Source organism: Microtus pennsylvanicus, chromosome 18 (genome assembly GCF_037038515.1).
Source record: "Microtus pennsylvanicus isolate mMicPen1 chromosome 18, mMicPen1.hap1, whole genome shotgun sequence".
Taxonomy (NCBI): Eukaryota; Metazoa; Chordata; class Mammalia; order Rodentia; family Cricetidae; genus Microtus; species Microtus pennsylvanicus.
In genome coordinates, this window is record NC_134596.1 from 4,995,371 (window position 1) to 5,017,264 (window position 21,894).

At 43.0% G+C, this 21,894-nt stretch overlaps 1 protein-coding gene across 1 annotated transcript; it reads right to left on the reverse strand.

The window, feature by feature from the left end:
• Positions 1-126: 126 nt before the first annotated feature.
• Positions 127-21,637, reverse strand: Spty2d1 (SPT2 chromatin protein domain containing 1). The gene is made up of 6 exons (XM_075952377.1): positions 21,307-21,637; positions 11,014-11,128; positions 8,791-10,311; positions 7,014-7,185; positions 4,962-5,039; positions 127-3,280 (listed from the first exon to the last, which is right to left on the reverse strand). The coding sequence occupies exons 1-6, from the start codon at positions 21,364-21,366 to the stop codon at positions 3,187-3,189; spliced, it is 2,040 nt and encodes a 679-aa protein (XP_075808492.1). The 5' UTR covers positions 21,367-21,637; the 3' UTR covers positions 127-3,186.
• Positions 21,638-21,894: the final 257 nt, after the last annotated feature.

The following is a 21,894-nucleotide window of genomic DNA, read 5'->3' on the forward strand; positions in this document are numbered from 1 at the left end:
GAACAGTCACAAGTATATAAAGGACAAGCCCGATCTCCGAACCTAACAAGTCTACAGAGGTTCTAGCTAGCAGTGTTCCAGGTGATAAGGAGTAGCTTCAAGTTTTGGTCAATGAATGAAAACCAGTAAAAATATCAATAAAATATTTTAATGCCTACAATTTCTTGTATACATAAATTGCAAAACATTCACCTGTATATGCAAAAGTATATTCTTCTGCAGGTCAACAGCACCAGAAAACAAGCTAAGCTATGTCCAAGTTTTCTTCTTTTACATTTGATTTGTCCATTATGTAAAAGACATTATGGATTTAATAACTCCAAAGAAATCTATATTTCACTCTTAATCATACACTAAACACCTGAATATGTATTTCATCACATCCACTCACAAAATAAATAGTCTAATCAGCACACTGAAAATAAAACAACCAGTCTCTCAGCATATATTTATTCTCTTTCCAAAATGTTTTGGTCTTCTGCTATATCTCGGAAATGTACTACTAGCTGCTTTTAAGTTATAAAATACAAAATAATTTATTTCTTGGAGAAAATCTTGGGGGTTACCATTACAAAAATGAAATTCCGTGTTCCCTTAGGCTTTCTGTTGAGTCTTTGAACTTTCTCTTGGCACACACAGGGCTGCCCGTGACATGTGGTACCCTGCCTCTAAGTGGACACAACTGCATCCACTGCAGAGAAAGCACAAAGACCAGTTCTCAAGTAGCCTTAAAACAAAGTGCCCTTTGCTTTAGCAAGTGGGACTGTGCAATCAGAGCCACAAGTTTTATGAAAACTACTTTCTTGTCACATAATTTGTTAGAGAATGCCACACCCATGATCATGTAACATTACAATTGTGGAACATTACTACATTCGAGAATTAACATCACCCAATAAAAGGCACATCTTCAAATAGTGAATCAAATCTGAAAATCCAGACAGTAGAGAGCATACATTAAAAATCAAGCACTTAATTTGTAAACCTTGAAAAAAGAATAGCCTGCTCCTGTTTCCTCCCGGCTTTGTAAGCTTTTCTCGGTGGTCAGGAAACACAGAGGAGCAAAATGGAAGACACAATTTGGACTTACAGTCTTTCTTTCCTGTGTTTTTTTTTTCCAACATAAAAGTCGATGCATATCTGTTAACAGAAATGCATTCAGACATGACAGACATCACAACCTGACTCTTTACCAAGTTCTGAAACTTTAATCCAGCATAATGGCTCCTTCCTGTGCAAACAGCTGCACCCTGTAACTGAGTACAGTGCTTTCAAAAGTCACCAGAAACCTTGACTGCAGTTACAGCTTCCAGAGAACGAATATTGAAAGGTTATCCAAGAAAAATCATGGAGGGGAAAGCACACAAGTGATGGCAAATAAAATAACGTTCCGATCCTACTTTATCAAGTAGAATATCATACTCCCTTTAACAGTGGGATAGGGAGCCAGGAGGTGGTGGCGCACGCCTTTAATCACAGCACTCAGGAGGCAGAGGCAGGCGGATCTCTGTGAGTTTGAGGCCAGCCTGGTCTACAAGAGCTAGTTCCAGGACAGGCTCCAAAGCTCCACAGAGAAACCCTGTCTCACCCCCCCCCCCAAAAAAAAACCACCACCAACACAAAAAAAGCCAAAAAACCAAATTTACATGGTGAGTTAGGATGTCATATACCATCTAAAATTTAATCCTTGCACTTTTGAATTGAGTTTGAAACTCAATTCAAAATGAGTAAGTTTTAAGGACTGGGTCAATGGTCCCACAAAGGAAGGCTAAAAATGATCACTCATAATACTCAAGCATAGAGAATGAAGACATCAAAGACAAAGACATAAAGTCTGGACCTGTTGAAAAGCAAGAGCTCTTTGTAGACCAGCCTCTCCAGCACCCCGTCCCTCATGGCTTAAGAGCTGAAGAAGCCAGATTCACTGTGGAATTGCCCCACAGACCAAATTCTGACTGCTTCCAACTCTCGGGTCTCTAGCATCCTATCTCTTTCTCTGTTGCTGACTATCCTTAAGACATGGCTTCCTTCCAGCTAGACTGGAAGAGTCCATCAGCCCGGATGGACTCTAGGCTTAAGTGACAGAAAGTCTGTAGGCCTGACTTTTGAGAAGGACAGAAGCTTCACAGCTCAGTAAATCACCAACAACAGGAAAAACTTTCACCACAGTGCATAGTTAGAAATCAAAGTGCAATACGGACAAAGGAGAAGGCGGTACTCTTCTTGATACACTAAATACTTAGTTTCTGGTTTTTTTGGTCATTAACATTTTCTAAGAAATTTAAGCTACAAATGCAATGTTATTAACATCAAGAGGTACGGGGCACCTTAGGGTCCCAGAATAGCTTTCTGAGTGGGGAGTAGAGCAGAGGGCACAACACATGTCACTTGCTGATTTTTTAAACCATTACTCTTTCAACTCTAATATCCAAATAGCCATCTTTCCTTAATAAAAGGAAGAAAGAAAAGAAGACAAAGAAACAAAACAACCAACAGAATAGTAAGGGCCTCATCTACTTCATACTAAGGTCAGTGTGACAGGAAGCCTAAGGAAAACTAGAAAAGACTATTTCTTATTCTGGAAAAATTTATATTTTAACTTAGAAAAATTTTATCACCTAATCATACAAATTAAGAATGCTTAGCATCCAATCTACAAATAATGCTGAATACAATATAATTCTATTTTGTATGTCAAAGTCACAAGGGTGACATTCATGTAATATTATAAAGCCTACTCTTTCCTGGGTTTTCACTTCCTAGACTGGGACAGGTCACTTTATTGCTGGCAGCATTCACAGAAGTGCAAGGCCCTTCCTAAAGACAAGTATGACCGAGATCTGGGCCGCGCCCCACTCACACACCAATCTTTTTCTCCTTTTAAAGTAGCAAAGGAACAATAAAAGACCAGCTGACTGGTAAGTGGCCCCACAGTAGCGTGCATAGCTCATCATGATCAAGCCGGCACCTGTGAATCGTTAACGTCATCAGAGCACACGGCAAGCATCGTATCATCTGCATTACAGATCCCACCCTGGACTGTCTGAGAACACTGGACACTCAGATGACAGAACAGTATGCATTCCTTCCTGAGTGTCCGGGTGTCGATCTAAAGGGTAAGGGCTTGCTCAGTCTGAAGGCAGGAATCCTTGCAGCAGGGTCCCAGATCCACACATTCAGCAGCAGCTAATGTCGCTTCAGCTTCTTGGCCTTTCGACGTTTCATTTCCTCTTCTTCACGTCTCATTTCCTCTAAGTCCTCTTGCATACCTAGTCTTAAACTATGGAGAAATTGTTTTAAAGGGTATTTGTTAATACACACAAAATTACAATGTTAAAAAGCAAGACTGGTATCTTTCGTGTGGCTTGTGCTGATGAGTTTGCTCATGTAAAAGGGAGACATTTATATACACATATATACATATACACACACACATGCAATACACAATTTAAAGCGGGGTCACAAACACAATGTAGAATAAAGATTTTTACAACAGATATCACAAAAAGCCTTAATATCCAAATTTAAATTAATAAAATATAAATTTATCTCAAATAAAAAAAAAGATTGAAGTCAGGCAAGGTGGTGTACACCTTCAATCCCAGCACTTGGGCAGTGAATCCCTGAGTTCCAGGACAGCCAGGACTACATAGAGAGATCCTGGTTTTTTTTTATTTGTTTTTTAAGCTTAAAAAAGGTGTAGGTAGCCGGGCGGTGGTGGCGCACGCCTTTAATCCCAGCACTCGTGAGGCAGAGGCAGGCGGATCTCTGTGAGTTTGAGACCAGCCTGGTCTACAGAGCTAGTTCCAGGACAGGCTCCAAAACCACAGAGAAACCCTGTCTCGAAAAAACCAAAAAAAAAAAAAAAAGGTGTAGGTATGTGCATGCGAATGCAGATGCCTGTCTAAGCCAGAACTGGGCAGATTCTATGAAGCTGGAGTCGCAGGCAGTTCTGAGCCAGCTGATGTAGGTGTAGAGAACTGAACTCAGGTTCTCTACAAGAGCAAGCAGGTTCTCCTTCTTAAGCACTGAGCCATCTTTCTATCCTTTTTAAAAACATTTAAAAATAAAGAAGACTCGTGATCTGAGTTTGTCCTTGGCACCCACATAAAGATAAATAACTGACCTACACATACAAAGTACAAAACCCAGAAAACATTCATTCATCAGTAATAATCGAATTCTTCTTTCTAATACTTATTTTGACATTTTATGTAGTTACAGGAGGGAGGATCAAAAGAAAGAGGGGGCTGGAGAGATGGCTCAGTGGTTAAGAGTATTGCCTGCTCTTCCAAAGGTCCTGAGTTCAATTCCCAGCAACCACATGGTGGTTCACAACCATCTGTAATGAGATCTGGTGCCCTCTTCTGGCCTGCAGACATACAGACAGAATATTGTATGCATAATAAATAAATAAAATATTTTTTTTTAAAAAAAAAAAGAAAGAAAGCTGTTTGTGTTGGGACTGAGGTGAATTATTTCTCTGCAATAGGAAACCGTTAACACTATAAGCAAAGTAATCCTTTATCATCCTTACTCAGGAAACTCTCAGGAGCTCATGACTGGGTTGCTATACAAGAAGGAGGCAGAGGGAATCTAATCTGCTGCTCCTAGGTTCCTGAGGCAGCAAAATTACAAGTGGCAAGACTGAGACAAGAAAACACAGTCCACGGCAGACCCAGAGGCCTCTGATTTCAGTGTACATTACCCATGAGATACTGCGACCACTTTGGCTACATACTAATCCTTACAATGCTTCAATGAGTAAAGCAATATACTCTCATTTTACAAATGGGAAAACCTTAGACAGGCAAAGGCATTTGTCTAAGGCTTTCACAGCCAGCCAGTAGCAGTATCATCCAGAGAACCATGGGGTCTGGCCCCCATTCCAACCCCGCAGCTGCAACCTTTTCAGACTTTTTTACATAAAATTACATAATGTAGCCAAGTCTCCTGCTCACCTCTTGGCTTCCTCCTTCTGCTGCTCCTTCCAGCTGCTCTCCATGTAACGTAAGGCATAGTCACTTTCATCTTTATATCTGGCAAGAAAGCAGAGTAAAAAATGAACAGAAATTCAATTTTCTTTTTCTTTTTTGAGACAGGATTTCTTTGTAGTTTTGGAGCCTGTCCTGGAACTAGCTCTTGTAGACCAGGCTGGCCTTGAACTCACAGAGATCCACCTTCCTCTGCCTCCGAGTGCTGGGATTAAAGGCGTGTGCCACCACCGCCTGGCAAGAAATTCAATTTTCTTATAGAGCTATATCCTCATTAAACCAAACCAAACCTACTTAACACTAAACAACTCGGTTTTAGGATTCTTCCCACCTTGTTTGGGAGTGAAAGGGCCAGACAATGGGTAGAAGTTGTTTTTTCAGTAAAGACATTAAATGAGCTGTAGATCCTTACAAGGCAACTCTTCCTGAGCCCAGCATTAACAAAAGCACCGAACCCAACAAGGCTTCTTCAACCAGCTACATTCATTTAATACCTTACATTAAAATCCTGGAAGCACATTATGAAAATCGATACATATTAATCTCACTAGACCGTTATGACCCAGCGGAGTGAGAACTTCCAACAGTAAACAAGTCAGTCAACGGTGTGACCAGAAACGTAAGCAAGTGTCACTGCTTCCCAGGCTGCCCTGAACTCACCAGCTCCGACTTCAGCTCTAGAGCAACTTGACCTTCCTCCCACTGAGAGCCCCAGATGTTAAAGCCTTGCAGATGGCCGAGCTTCTCAGAGGGGCTTCTAACGATGTCAGAGGAAATGTGACCGGTCTCATCTGTCCTATGCACATACGGCAATACTTCCAAAGTGTTTACCTCACAGGTACACGGTGAAGCTTTATTTCTTTATATTAATGGCTCACAAAGCCTTACTTGGGGACTTTATAAAAAACACGTGCATTCAACAGGACTAAGGTTGGTGCCTGAGACGCTGCAGTTTTAATAAGCTCCTAGACGCATCAATAATAGTGATAGTTCCATACTAGTGACCAGGGTCCACCTTCCTGGGCACCAAAACATTACACCCAAGAAAAGAAGGTATTGCCGGGTGGTGGCGGCGCATGCCTTTAATCCCAGCACTCGGGAGGCAGAGGCAGGCAGATCTCTGTCAGTTCGAGGCCAGCCTGGTCCACAGAGCAAGTTCTAGGACAGGCTCCAAAACTATAGAAAAACCCTGTCTTGAAACCGCCCCCCCCCAACAAAAAACAAAACAAAACAAAACAAAAAAACAGAAAGAAAAAGGAAAAAAAGAAAAGCAGGTGTCTTACCAGAATGACTTTCTGACTTCAAAGCCCATCTATTTGTATTACACGAGGCCGCTTTACCCCCTCTTTTAAAGAAAGCAGCTCACAAGCAAACATCACCAAACACTCTGAATTCACCAGAAACTATTTTGTGCCTTAGTTAAGGTTTCTATTACTGGGAGCAAAACCAACCCAGGAAGTAAAGGGCTTATTTTATTGTACAACTTTTAAATCCACTATCCAGGGAAGGCAAGCCAAGAACTAGAGGCAGGAACTAATGCAGAGGCTGCTCACTGGCTTGCTCCTCATGGCTTACTCAGGCCACCTTCTCTGTTTCTTTAAGGGTTTTTAGAGACAGCGTTTCTCTGTGTAGCTCTGGCTGTCCTGGACTCACTTTGTAGACCAGGCTGGCCTTGAACTCACTGAGATCCACCTGCCTCTGCCCCCAGAGTTTGCACCAGCATGGCTGGCTCAGCCTTTTTTATGTGGGCAGTGTCGGCCCACATCAAGAAAATGTGCCACAGGTTGCCCAGAGGCCAGTCTGGCAGTGAGCATTTCTCAATTCAAGGTCTCACTTCCCAAGTGACTCTAGACTATGTCAAGATGACATTAAAAACTAACCAGCACCTGCTCTAAGACTAAATCATTTTAGGACCTCCACCACCTAACGGTTCCTAACTAAGCACTCAATGCCTCCACTGTTATGTTTCTCTCCTACAAACGACAAAAAGTTGATATTTTAGGTAAACCTTCAGCTTACTTTTTTCGGTCATAGCCAAAGATTTCCCGAATGTGCTTGGATATTTCTTCCTGAGGTTCTCCTTCATCTTCGATGAAATCATCCATTTCTGAGTCATATTCATCATCATCATCATCATCTTCATACTCTCGAGGTCTTTTGTAGCCAGTTGGGAAGGGGAGCCTTTGAGGACCTAAGCACAAAGCCATGACTTTTAAGTACATTGTATGGCAAAGTATTCCTTGCAGTGGACTATATCACATGGAGTTCAGAGAAACAAATCGTAATATGGCATCCCTAGCAGGGTAGTGGTGGCCCATACTTTTAATCCCAACACTCAGGGGGCAGTGATGAGCAGATAGATCTCTGTGAGTTTAAGGCCAGCCTGGTTTACAGAGCGAGTTCCAGGACAGTCAGTGCTACACAGAGAAACCCTGTCTTGGGAAATCAAAACAGAGGTGCGGCTGAAAGCAGAGCATTCAGCTGGTGCTCAGCACAGGGTGCACATCCCTGTTGGATGAAGTATCTGGAGGGACTGAGCCTGGTTGCTTGTCATGCTTTCTAGCTTAGTTATACATACTTCTGGTACTTAAAAGATAAGTAATATTTCTGGAACTGGATCATTACAAACTGCCACAGAATCAATTTTTAATTCTACCAAATGAAGATACTGAAAGTAGTTCCCTATTTTTCCTGTATTTCTCTTAAAAATTCTAAGTCCTGCACAGCTATTTGGGCTTGGAGCCTGAGCCAGCAGTTTTAAGACGCTCCAGGCAACACAGCAAGACCATACCTGAGAAAAGAAAAAGTCCCAAGTATAAATCATTTTCAGAATTATAATTGTTCAAAGAGAGTAAAAAGTATGACTGTAAGAAAAACTCACTTTATTATTGTATTTTTATCCTAATGACTGAAAGTAAAAAAATGACCCAGGGATGTAGCTCAGCAGAGAGCTTGGCAGGATATATGAAGCCCTGGGCTTGTGTCCTAGCACTATAGCAGACCAGTGGTGGTACACACTTGTAATCCCAGCACTCAGGAGGTAGAGACAGGGTACCAGACATCAAAGGTCACCCTCAGCTGTACAGTAAGTTCCAAGCCAACATGGGCTAACTTCTCTTAAAAAAATAAACTAAAACATTAATTTCCTCAGTCCCTCAACAAAAACAACAAAGAAAAAAAAAACCCAAAGAACAACTTTGCAAAAGACACTTAACAGACAGTATCTGAGAACAACTTTCTTCTAGTCTCTGAAATCGAAAGCAAGGGATTTAGGCGTTGGTTTCTTTTTATCCTCTCTATGGATCCCAACAAATACTTTAGTAAGTACCTATGTAGCATGCAGTGTCTACAGGAAGCAGCTGGCGGGGCTCATCAGAGACCCCAAACTTGGAGATGGCAGATTCCTAAAGCACCAGCAGCAAGGCTCTTCGCTGTGCCTACTACAGGAACAGAACTCAGGACAGTCTAAAATAGCAGCTGGGGCACAACAGGTGCCAACGAGCATCCGCTGGTGAACGGAGCACCAAGGCTTCACGCTCATAATTACTCTCTCATCTTTAAACCTCACGGTCTTCAAGTAAAACACTATCCTATCCACCAAGCCACCAGCCATTGCTCTCACAAATCAGTCACATTTGCTACACGTGAGAGAACAAGGTGGGCGTAAACAACGGATCCCAGACAAGCCTCTTGTCTACTATCAACAGTCAGTACATTACAGGGCATGAGGACGTGGTTGCAGGGTTCCTGGTCATACAAAGTTAGGTACTTTCCCAATGCCATGGTGATATTTTACCTGGGGCAGATCTGTAGCCAGACATGGGAGGCTTCATTCCATTTATCTGTCCATTGCTTGACCGACTAATAATATTCTTTGAAGAAATTGTTTCTGAGACAACAGTGCACTTGGGTTTTATGGGGAGGCCTGGGCTACCAACTGTTCGTCCAGGTCCTAAGCTGCTCACTGGTCTTCCAGGGCCTGAACTGACAGTCCGTCCAGCTGGAACGGAACCACTTATAGACCTCCCAGGGCCACCAACTGACCGCCCAGGGGGACCTTGGTTGCTCACTGGTCGTCGAATGTCATGTGGACTGTTTACAGGCCGCCTAGGACCTCCAGAACTGCTCAAAGGTCTTCCAGAACCACCGGGGCCACTGATGGGTCGCCCAGGGCCAGTGGAGCTGCTGGCGGGTCGTCCGGGACCATTTGTGCCATTGACTGTTCGTCCAGACGGATGCGGATTGCTGGCCAGCTTTCTGATCCCACTGACAGAGTGCTCGGGTCCTGAGCTGGAGCTACCATTCTGGCGCTTGGGCATAGCGCCAGAACTAACTGTGGGCCGAGCTGTCCCTGGGCTGGGTCGTCCAGAAGCTGAGTCGGTGTTGCTGCCTGACTGTCTGATACCTGGACTCTTAGCTTTGCTGTGTGAGAAGACTGTGGGCCCAGGTTTGGAATGGCTGGGATGAGAAGGAAGAGGTTTTTTGGCTTTGTGCTCAGAAGCAGGTTTCTGAGTCCCACTAGCAGCAGTCTTTGGGACACTTGGGGAACAGGTGCTGGGGTGGGGCTTTCCAGCCCCATTGAAGACAGGTCTGTTGTGTGAGGCCTGGGAGCTACTGCCAGATCCTGCCTTGGTTCTCTCTCCTGGCATGGATTTGGATGAAGACAAAGCTACTTGCTTTTCACTGGCTGTGCTGGGTCTGGGTTTCTTCTCAGCATGAGGAGACAGCAATCCTTTGGAAGAAGGCTGCCTGTCCCCAGAACCCTTGCTGGGTTTTGTGCCCACACTGTCTCTATGAGAGGGGGTCCTTTTGGACACGGGCGGAGGTAGTTTGGCGTCGGTCTCAGGTTTCTTTTTCTTATGCTTTCGTTCAAGAAACTCTCGCTCCCTGAGTTCCTCTGCAGTCATGGGCCGCTCCTCGGCTTTCCTCGCTACCTTGATCTCCACTGGTTCGAACTGCTTCTTCTCAGCTAACCTCAGCAAGTCAGTGAAGTTCATGGGTGGAGGGGCACTTTTAAGGGGGGCCTTTGGTTTGCTTTCAGCTTTGAGAGGCTCTTGCTCCTCCTCGAAGTCCTGCTCCAACTCATCCTGACTATAGTCTAGGAACTCTTCCTCCTCCACCTCATACTCTGGGTCAGTTCCCTGGTTCTGGCGGCTTTCTGCTATCTGCCTCTTCTTTGTCTTTTCCTCCACAGGAATCCCGTCGTAGCCATGAAAATTGTCCTTTGTCCGCTTGGCCATAGCTCTGGCTTTCTTGTCATGTTTGAGCTCAATTCGTTTTCTCACTAGTTCTTCCTTCCTCCTTTTCTCTTCTAAGGCTGAAAGGAACAGAACAAGAACACACGGTTGCAAAATCTCAGGACAGCTCATCTGACACAGGCCACAGTCAAAACACGGACAATGTTGAGATATCTAGGAGCCAAATGAGGAAGTCATCTAACAAAATAGCGAAATTTTTACACAAGTGGGTTCTATATGAGCTTCTCTTTCTTTATGTGTAAACAAGTAAAGGACTTGGTTTGTTTTATATGTAAAAAATGGCTCATAAATACACCAAGTTAATGGAACACCAGGACCCACTGACCTTAAGAATGAACCAATGAATACCTAAACCAATGTAAGGACCAAGGTAAAGAACGAAGACTTGTTATGGAGTTAGTTGGTCACTACACCAGGCCTTTTCACCTCTCCCCTCAAGACATAAGGCCTTGCTATGTTGTCTGGGCTGCTCTCAAGCTCATGGGCTCAAGGAACCATCACCATGCCTCAGCCCAGTGAATACTTGAGGCAAAAGGTGAACATCACTATGCCTGGCTCCACGAAGCCTCGAGGGTGGGTGGGACAGGGGCAGATAAAACAATACAAATAGTTAACCTATGAACAGGCACCTATGTATATGTCCAGAAAATCATCCCCAAATTTATTAGTCTGTTTCGACATTTTTACAAACACACACTGTTGAGTCGAGGATGGCTTTGGTGGCAGACACTGAAACTAAGAGACACAACACAAGCACATACCTTTCCGTCTAAGCTCTTCTTCTTTCCTCCTAAGGAAAGCTTGCACAGCTGCCGACTGGACACCTTTTACTTTTGGGTCTTTCTTGGGAGGCCCCACTGCCAAACTGTACCTTTTCTAAAGACAAAAGCAGTATAAGAGCTATAAGCAATTCAACTTTAAGGATATATGAAGAGTCCAAGAATAAACAAATAGAAATGTAGATTCCAGAAATAAGAATGTAAAAATAAAGAAATATGAAGTTCTTAGTCTAGGAGAATGAGAACAGACTGTCAGCAGCTTTCTCAGCAGATCAAGGATCAATCGTTGACAGTGAGCTATTTTCTCAGAGGCTTAAGAAGCCATCAGCCCAGGTCATTTCATTTTACAACTGGCTGTTCTATTTACAAGGCCGGAGCTTCTCTCTGAAAACTGTAGTAGAGACTACTCGTACAGAAAACTGTAGAAAACTGAGTAGTGTCCTGGCCATCCTTGATGAACTGGGTTAACCCTTAGGAAACAGAGATGCGTTAGGCACTGTGTCTGTTATGGGAAACTGGCGCTGTTAAAGGGGAGGCATGGGGCTTCAGTATAACTGCCTGGAGGAACCAGGAGAAACAGTGAACACGGTGTGCAAACACCTGGTTTGACCAATGGAGGCTTATCGTAAAAATTCCTTTGTTCAGACCTAGTGCTTGGTGCCCCTACTATAAAAAGATGGGTTCTAGAAACTGGCCTTTTGCCACAGCCTAACAAACACCATCTCTGGCTGTGGTCTCAGCTAGCTGATGCGCTTCTGTGCCCTGCGGTGTTTATTTATTTATTCTTTAATTTTTAAGTTTGCTTCTGGTTCATTAGACTTGGTGTTAGAAAGGTGTTCCCATCTTTGTGTGACCCCCCTGGACCCAACAATATACAGTCTATGTGGTTCAGTGACAGAGTGCTTGTCTGCCAGTGCTTGTGCGCAGCTCTGAGTTCAATTCTCAGTATTGCAGAAAATGAGGTAGGAAAGAGGAAAAAAAACAAATCTAAACAAATGGCCCAGTAATCTTTAACTGCAGCATTTAAATTTGTGAAATATTAATTTGCTACACAAGTTCTGTTAGACTGGTTTCCGTATTACCAAGATCACCACTACCACACAGGCACAGATGGTGTTTTCCTGGACTTTGGTTTTTAAGTAACTGCATAAAGAAAATGAATGATTGAGCCCTGAAAGAAAAATATTTCAATTTCTTAAGTATCTACTACTAAAGAAGCACGGTAAAGAGCTAATCCTCATCTCTGGGACATGGGACATAAATCTATGGGCCAGCATTTTTTTTTTTTAAATTACAGAACTGAATAAGACAGTCTCACACATACAGGTACTCTACTACCAGACTTCATTCCATCCCTAAAAACAAGAGTCTTAAAGTGTCCCCCCTCTTCTGTTATATGAGGCAGACATCCTTTTTATGTACTAAATCTTGTCTGTGATGATAATAAAAGAAAGTCATCTTTGTGGGAAAAGCCAGCAGTTTGTAAACCCCAACGCCTCCCCATCCAGCGTATGAGTTTGTTCTCCTATGTTCTCCCATCCTCTGTATGCCCACCCTTGGACGGGAGCCGAAGGATCTGCTTACTATCGGGCTGCCAGATACAATGTATCTTTTTTCTTTTATTTCCTCTATTGATACAATGTATCTTAAACTCAAGGTGTACCGCTGCCAGATACAATGTATCTTTGTCTTGGCTTCCTCTATCGATACAATGTATCTTTTCCTTCGCACTCTCTCCTCTATTGATACAATGTATCTTAAACCCAAGTTGTACGGCTGTCAGATACAATGTATCTTTTTCTTCTTTCCTCTATTGATACAATGTGTCTTTTTCTTGTCCTCTCCTCTATTGATACAATGTGTCATGAAATAAGCTCAAATTGCAACTGAAAAAGCAGCTGGCCAAGACGGGCAGGCCTCATCCAACCTGAAAATCCTGCATGATGGAATGTTGACAACTGACTCATTCCTGACCGAGAAATCCCAAGACAGTTCCAACTGTTTTCTAGTCACCCAAGCTAGGACACAATCAGATTCCTTAGTTAGTCCACATCTTTGTAAACTGAATTGAGAACTCTTTCCTGCAGGAATATTATGAATATAAACGACACCTGATTTAAGTGTCACACAGCTCGCAGGCAGCATCACAACTGAAATGATTTTTGGTATATTCAGAGTTTCACAGCAATCATCTCTGGTTTTCAGGATATTATAACCACCTCAAAAAGAAATCACTTACTTAAGTGATGGGTCTGGCAACCATTAGTGAACTTCCTATCTCCATCTCCTTCAATAGCTGAGTAATATTGCAGGGCATAGATCCATACCCTATTACTTATCTGTTCACCAGTTGGCCATCTGGATGATTTCCATTTGTTTTTGCCTTCATAAAAAATGCTGCTGGGACATTTGTATGCAGTTTTAGGCAGATGTACATTTAAACTTCTCTTGGGTATTTTTTTTTTTTTTTTGAGACAGGGTTTCTCTGTGTAGCCCTGGCTGTCCTGGAACTCACTCTGTAGACCAGCCTGGCCTCGAACTCACAGAGATCCATCTGCCTCTGCCTCCTGAGTGCTGGGATTAAAGGTGTACACCACCACATGGCTATGATCATATATTTTAACACTAAACTCAGTAGACCTTTCCAAAAAGGGCTGCAAGCATGCAAGCATCAAAGATTAAAATATGTTTTGACGGACAATTTCTCCCCACCTCACAGTAAAGCATGATTAAAAAAAAAAAAGCCTGAGGCTGGAGCACACTGTGTTCTCTTTAAGACAGAAGAGTCATTTGGCCCGTCGTGGGTGGCCGCAGCAACAGCACACCCAGGTATATGCATCAATTCTGACTCTTGATTCCAAAGCACCAGACCCCTTCATTGTCTGGGTTTTATGAGAAGCAGCCAGACACGCTTCTTTTATCCTAAACATATCTGTTTTACCATCCTGCAAAGCCAACTTCATCACTCTGTAGGACTCCATGAATGATCCCCAATGGTGGCATTGCTGTCATTTGGAATAGCAATAGAGATTTTGCCAAGATTTTGTAATTCTAAAGCCAACAAACAGGTTTAGAAAACATCAAGCCATTTAAAAACATACTCCCCCCCCCCCCATTGAAACCATCCTGTGGAGAGCAGATTAAGAAGCAGCATGCGGTCTGGAAATGTTGCTCAGCAAGTGCACAGCCAGGACCAGCATGTTACTCCCCCTTATTCCCCAAACTGCTCCTTAGGAGAAACAAGACTGTTGTAATAGAAAATAGAAATTTTCTGATGATTTTACATCACTTATTATTGGTTAGAGTAGTCAAACAATATATTGTTTTTTTTTAAAATTATTTATTTATTTTACGTACATTGGTATTTTGCCTGCATGTATCTGTGTGAGGGTGTCATATCTTGGAGTTACAGACAGTTGTTAGCTGCCATGTGGGTGCTGGGAATTGAACCCAGGTCCTCTGGAAGGACAGTCGGTACTCTTAACAATTGAGCCATCTCTCCAGCCCCCAAACAATATATTCTTAACTTTAATCAACACCACAAAGTTTTATACACCTTTTCAAGACATCAGTCAAGAATGAATGCAGGAACTGGCTCTTTGCATTAAGCTAGCTCAGTGGGATGGTGAAAAGGGAATAAGACATCCAGAGCATCTATTCAGGTTGGCTATGTTAAACATCAAAATCAACCATCACAAGGTTTATAAAATATTCAGTAAGGGTTGGGGTATAGTTCAACAGTAGGAAACTTGCTGGCATGCTGGAGGCCCTGGTTCAACCCTTGGTGTATTATTCAAATCTACCATAAAACCCGCACATCAAATGAGTTCTTTGTTAGAAACGGCCTTCAAAAAGGGTAGTTGTTTTCCTGGTGCTCAGGCACAGGCTTTGTAGCTGAATGCATGTTGAACGCAGGTCTTCTGGCTCAGGACCAAACATGTTTTGACACTTCACTTTCTATTCGACTCCAACACTGGTTTTCTCAGGCCCACAGCCCAATCTTAAACAGAATTCCCCAATTTCCATGCATATCTACCCCAGACAGTTAGGAATACAACTATGTTCTTCTCCTTTGCCATCCTTTAGGGGAGTGATTACTCTTTTAGATCAGACTTCCAATAAATATCACCCGTCAGCCAGTTTTCCATCCATGTACTAACCAGTATCAGTCCTGTTTAGCTTTAGAGATCAGATAAGATCAGGTGGGCCCATTCAAGTGGTCTGGTTGAGTGGGCTGTCCATCGTTTCTAAATACTATTGGTTTGGCATTTCCATCTTTATACTGAGAATGTCATAAATATCCAACAGTGTTATCGCTTAAAGCTGTATTAAAGAAGAGCTGAGGCAGGGAGCTTGAGTTCTATCTATAAAGATGACAAACTCAATACATTCTCTTCAATCAACAGAGTCTGGGGTAAGAACAGGGACTCTGAAACACAGGGCGGGATTAGATCCTCCTCCTTCAGTACAACCAATCCCAAAACTCACTGCCATGGCCTTGGGCAATTTCTTCACCTCACTAGGCCTGTTTTGTCATCTGTAAAATCTTTTTCATATGCTCATTACGGCGACTAAATTAACTAACATATGAAGTGCTTAGAACAATACCTGGCAAAGGCTCAGCACAACGAATATTAATTGTTATCACCATTATTTAGAAAGAAATTCTCTAAGGTGTTGCAGAGAGACAACAGAATCCCTGCCGGGAAACATGAACCCTAGTTCCTAAAGACAGCTTCCATCCTTAAAGCACTGGTTTAGAAGTACTGCTCTACCCTAGAGAGCAGCTGTCTGAGACACCAGGGATGTCTTATCAGCTCTCCCAGAAGGTCAAGATCCAGTTTCTGTAGAGCAATCACTACTGCAGCAAAAACTTTTGTTAATCCACACCATTCTTCACAAGGAACCATCCCAGCACTGGGAGACAGAAGCTGGCAGATCTGAGGCTAGCCTGGCTTACATAATGAGGACCACAGGCCCACCGAGGCTACAGAGTGAAATCCTGTCTTTAAAAAAAAAAAAAGCCAGTGGCAATGACTGGTTGCATCATCTTGATCAGCTGTTATTTTTGTATTCAGAATTCCACTGAGAAGAGTGTCTGCCTAACACTTACACACATAGTGCAATCTTACCTTTGTTTTAACTAAAACATTAGGGTGATTGTTTCATTTCAAAACAAGAACAGTGAAGGAAATGTTAGCACAAGCTGAGCATCCTTAATACAAAAATTCAGAATCCAACATGATCCAGAATCTGAGATGTTCTGAGGACTGATAGTGTAGTCAGGTAAAACCATAGGAGACAGCTTGGTTTGAGACCCCACTTAGTCTTGGCTTACTCTCAAAACCCTGGCACAATGCACTTGGCAGGCTGCGTCCACTACTTGCACATACTATGTGCACATAGCCACTGCAAACGATGTACCTAGCAACCTCAGACCCACACAATCCCTCACTTGTATGGGTTACACGATCTCCCAACTCTGAACAATGGGATACTTTCCCAGCCGCTGGTAACAATCAAATTTACATTTTTTATTTAAAAGTATTTCCAGTTTCCAGGTATGGCAATTAGAAGGGCCAATTGAGCTTAAACTGGTTTTCAGAGCATGCACAGTAAGGAAAAATTGCATTGTCTTGTAACCCAGGGAGAATCTCTACTTACCATCTTATGCTTATGCATAATTGGAGGAATGGACAGAATTAAAATCAGATGCATTATAGGGAGGGACATGCACAGTAGAGAAATGATTATATAACCCATCCATCAATCAAGATAAAGAACCTACCCTAACTGCATTCATAGTAAACCAGGTCCCTTTTCCCCAGGCTGCATCCTGGGGCCCTGAGTACTTTTACTCTTGTTCTGTCAAGTATTATCTTAGATAATAAGTAGAAATAAAGTTGTAAGCCCAGGAGAATGAGAGCAGACAGTCAGCGGCTTTCTCAGCAGCTTAAGGATTAACTATTAACAGCAGCTTACTCCGCTTTACAACCCATAGGCTCTATTTGTGAGGCCGAAGCTGCCCTCTGCAAACTTAGGGTCGCTCTGCAAACTGAGAATCAGCTTTTAGATACCCCCTGGCCACTCATGGCCAGCAATTGATGTGAGCTGAGGTAACTTTTAAATGATGGGATGGACGTGACTTTTGACTGTTTGGTTTTATATTTTTCCCATATGCTTCCCTGCCATGCGAAACTGGCAGTGGCAGGGGAGGTGCAGAGCCTTGGTAAACAATGGACTAAATACAAACACTAGTTTAACTGAAAAACTCTGTTAATAGAAATTGCAAAGAAGGGCAATTTGTGTCTGAGTTTTACCTTGAGACTGTAAAAGTTCTTTTGTTATTGCCTAATGCTTGCTATAAAAGGAGGAGTCCAGAAGCTGGCCTTTGCCACAGTCTTAGGAGAATGAATGCTGGCTGTGGTCTCGGCTAGCTGGTAAGCTTTTTGTGCCCCATGGAGATTTATTTTTTTAATTTTATTTTCCTGGAATAAAGTTTGTTTCTGGTTCACTAGACTTCGGTGGTCTGTCCCCATCTTTCCACAACACCCGTGGACCAACTGGATCTAATGTCCTCTTCTAGACTCTGGGGCACTGCACCTCTGCACAAATAAATGTACATGCAGGCAAAACAAAACACCCACATACATAAAGTAAGTTAAAAAAAGGAAAATTGTTTAAAAAATATTGTATGAAAGTAATCTTCAAGCTCTGGTTACCTGAACAAAATCTACACAAGATAGAGCCGACATTCCCAACATCATGTATAGGAGAGGGGCCCATGAGACCTGTGATAGTTCGAATGATAATGGCCTCCATGAGTTCACATGTTTGGATATTTGGTCCCCAGTTGGTGGAGCTGTGTCACTAGGCTTTGGGGTTTCATAAGATGACATTTCCAGTTAGCTCTCAGCTTCTACTCCAGCACCATCCCTGCCTGCCTGCTGCCATGCTTTGTGCCATGATGGTCATGAACTCTGACCTTGTAAACAATAAACTGCTCTATATGTTGCCCGGTCATGTGTCTTATCACAGCAACAGGAAAGTAACTTAAGACAGGGCTCATTGCTCCTTGATAGTAAATAAAGGTTGATGAGCTAGGGGGCAGCAGCTGCTCAGGGAGGAGAGTCATTTCTTTAGTGGCTGAGTCTCTGGTAAACTGCCCATGCTCACGCATGCTCATGCAAGTGACCCTATTCGAACCCAATGGAGCTCTCTCTCTTTTTCTCTTTCTCTCTCTGTCTCACCCACACACGTCATGAAAGTAGGAGAGGGGCGTGGGAGAAAGAGGTATAGTGGGACGGGGGCGAGAGGATAATGGAGGGTAACAATAATTATCATTATTTGTAGATGAAATTGTCGAAGAATAAAAAAACTAAAAAATATCTCCAAACTACATAAATTATATACATACATATGAAACAGATTAATTTTGTGTTTAGACGCCATTCCTAGTCTCATATTTCATTATATTTATATAAATATCACAAAATTGTGGGGGGAAAATCTGACACGCAGAATACTTCTAGTGCCAAGTGCTCCAGGAAAAGGGTATACAACTGCAGCTCTGCAGCCAGATACAGACACTACATCCGTGACAGGCCAACATGTCAACCTATTGGCTTTTACCCCTCATTAGTCTGGTTAGCTTTCCTCAACAAAGGTAGGTCTAAGAACTCTGAAGTTCAGATAGGATCCAAGAAGGTGAGGGGACAAATAGCTAAAGGGGGAAAAGGACCAAGCACACAAAGGGATGCTGTCAGTTACTCAAAGTCCTTTGATTCCCTAATCAGGTTTAGGCCAAGTAGATCATATTATGCATGACACACAGCGGTGTGTGTGTGTGTGTGTATTTATCAAAATGCTTCTTGAGCTGGATGGTAGAACTTATTTAGCTATTTAGAGACATGGGCTTATGTAGCTTAGGCTGGTTTACAACTAACTGCTTTGTAGTTAAGGATCTTGAACACCTGGTGAGACCATCATCCTGTACCTCCCAAGTGCTAACTAAGAGTTCAGGCTTTCAGTGGTCCACCGGCTAGGGGTAGCTGATAAGGTACTTATTTTGCAAAAATTTGTTACACTTGTTACCTGTTTAAGTAAAACATTGTTACCTGTTTAAGTAAAAGAAACAAATAAGGGAAATACAAACTTGGAGACTAGTTATATTAGCTACATCTTTCAGAAACAGGTAAAGGATTTGGGGGTGGAGCCCAGAAATTGAAGCTCAGTTGCAGAGAGAGTACTTACTTGCCTTACATGAAAGGTCCCAAGCCCAGTCCCATCACTGAGAAAACAATAAAATGAAAACAATACACATATGAAATACAACTCTTGTTAATGTTAAATACTAAGCACGGTACATATGGATTTGTAAATACTGTTTATAATTGTCCAAATTATTTTGAGCTGATAAAATTAAGATGCTTAGATGAATCAGTTTATGAAAAATCATGGATTAAATTTAATACTATTTAGCTAGTTTTATTCCAACTGCTTTTTATGACTTTAATTCCATATAAAAGATATAGGAGCTAATGTTGCAAACAGAGTCAAACTTCTAAGTCAAACTTCTACGACTTGGGAGAAGAGAAAGATACTTCATAAAATGTGTCTTATTCAATTATTAAATTTTAAATTACGTCACCAATTTACCTTTCTTCATTTCCTGTTAGTGCAGACACAGCAACAAATACCATGTATTCTGAACTTTTTGGATTATTTGTCTGCTTCTCTCCCAGTAGCTATTGGCTTTTAATTAATTAAATTTATTTATTTATTTATTTTGAGACAGGGTCTCTCTCTATATAGCCCTGGCTGTCCTGAAGCTCATGATGTAGACCAGGATGGTCTTGAACTCACTGAGCTCTGCCTCTGCCAGTATTGTAACTAAAGGGGTGAGCCACCACACCCACCCAGCTATTGGCTTTTAAAATCTGGGTTCTCATTTTTCCACAAGACAATTACTGGGCATTAAGGCTAGTATCTTTTTTTTTTTTAAACCTTTTTCGAAATTCAGGAAGATCTAAGATGAAATAATTATGCAAAGAAGAATGGACCTAACACTGACTTGAAAATCTATAAATGCATAAAGTATTGTTGGTCCACGTTTCAAAGGCTTGTGCCCACAGCCTCAACCTGCAAGGATTATGAGTTGTGGCACATAATAATGCTTATTCTGAGTGATTATTATCGGGATGGGAGATGGCTGTTCATATATATACATATTACATATAAAACATGTATATGTACACATACAAATATAACTACTCGTCATATTTAAATTAATATATTCAAACGAGTAAAAAATAGGCTGGATTAGATCAGAAGTGGTAAGAGAGGGGGAAAAAGAACTGCAATATAAAAAACTAGGAAATGAAGAGTCCACGTGAGATCTCAAATTTCAGCTGACTGAATCGAAGAGAGGTGTTTTGAGTTGGACACTTCACTGATCAAACCGCAAATATCAAAACGCGAAATATCGGTTTACAGCTGTGCTGGGGGACCTTCTGATGATCCAGAAATGATTAGTTTATGCAAAACAGCTATAACCCCCGAAACCAGATGTCGGACCACTTTAGCACTTAGCTCTGGAACTGTGCAAACGGAATCTAAAAATCTGCAAGTCCACTAGGAAACGAAAGCTGAAATCGGCTTTGCCTAACCCGCTCGAACAGGAAATCCATCACGCACCTTAGGCAAATAAAAGGTCTACCACACACCCGCAGCCCACGTGGTCAGCTCACAGTTGGCCTTGGGTTTCCTGAAAGGCTCTAACTTCTCTTCCCTACTTAAGACACCTCTTTGGCAGGTGATAATATCTTTGGCTCAGTGGGTGGGGCCACGAACAAGAGAACCTTTCCAAGAAATCACGCTGAAACCGGTATTAGACTCGCCAAAAAGACCCAAAAAGCTGAATCGGGCCAATTCCTTAAAGTGCCCGAGCTCTCTGGCTATATTGGTCTTCAATATAGGGGCTGAAGTTTTTTTCGAAGCCAGGCGCTACTACTGCTAGACAGCATCCTGCCAGGCGCGGCTCACTCACCCACTTTGCGCAACTCTAAAATCCCCCAAGCCGCAAATTCCACCTTTCGGGGAACATGGCTTGGCGGAAACTAATCCCCCCAAAAAGCTCCCCTTTCGCATCTCCGGATAAACTCCAGAAGAGGGCGTAGACCAAGTTTCCGAGGCCGATAGGCACTTGCTTAGAAGTTCCACCCGTCACATACGAACTTGACGCCCGGGATTCCTACCGCAAGCCCGGAGACTCACCGGTACATGGTTGACACCTTGTCCTTTGGAAGCGATCAGCAGGATTTCCCTGAAGTCCATGTCTGGCCGAAGAGAAAAGCCCGGCTGGGCCGGGGACTCGGGACGCGGCGGACTCGCGTCTCGCCGCTGCGCCCAGCTCCGCTGACTGGCTTGCCTTGGTGGCCCCTCTCCCGCCGCCCCTCGACACGGACACTTCCGGCGCCTTCTAATGCCGTGTGCCGCCCCCGCGCTGCAGCTGACTACAGCACATATATGTGTGTGTATATATATATATATATATATAAACACACACGCCCGGCGCCGCCGCAGCGCTAGCCACGACTGCGCAACTTCCGCTTTCGGGGGCGAGACACGTAAAAAGGCGTACGTGGCTGCTGGCGTTGTCCCCCAGTGGGCGGGACCGAAGCTTTTGTCAGCCAACCAGACGCAATATTAGCAGCTAGGGGTGTGGCCGAGAGCGGGAGCGATCCTGAACGTCTTCGCAGCCAGAGGGTCTCGGGGACAGACAGCCGGTGGGGGAGAAGAGGAGGACCTCCTTCCAGGTGTGGGTTCTGTAGGTATCACGCGTGGGTATTCAGATTCCAAATG

Coding starts and splice junctions, on each gene's coding strand:
- Spty2d1 (XM_075952377.1), bottom strand. CDS start 21,366: ATGGACTTCAGGGAAATCCTGCTGATCGCTTCCAAAGGACAAGGTGTC. Junction 11,129..21,306: donor AAGGTGTCAACCATGTACCG/GTGAGTCTCCGG, acceptor TTTTGTCTTTAG/AAAAGGTACAGTTTGGCAGT. Junction 5,040..7,013: donor TTTGGCTATGACCGAAAAAA/GTAAGCTGAAGG, acceptor CTTTCTTGCCAG/ATATAAAGATGAAAGTGACT.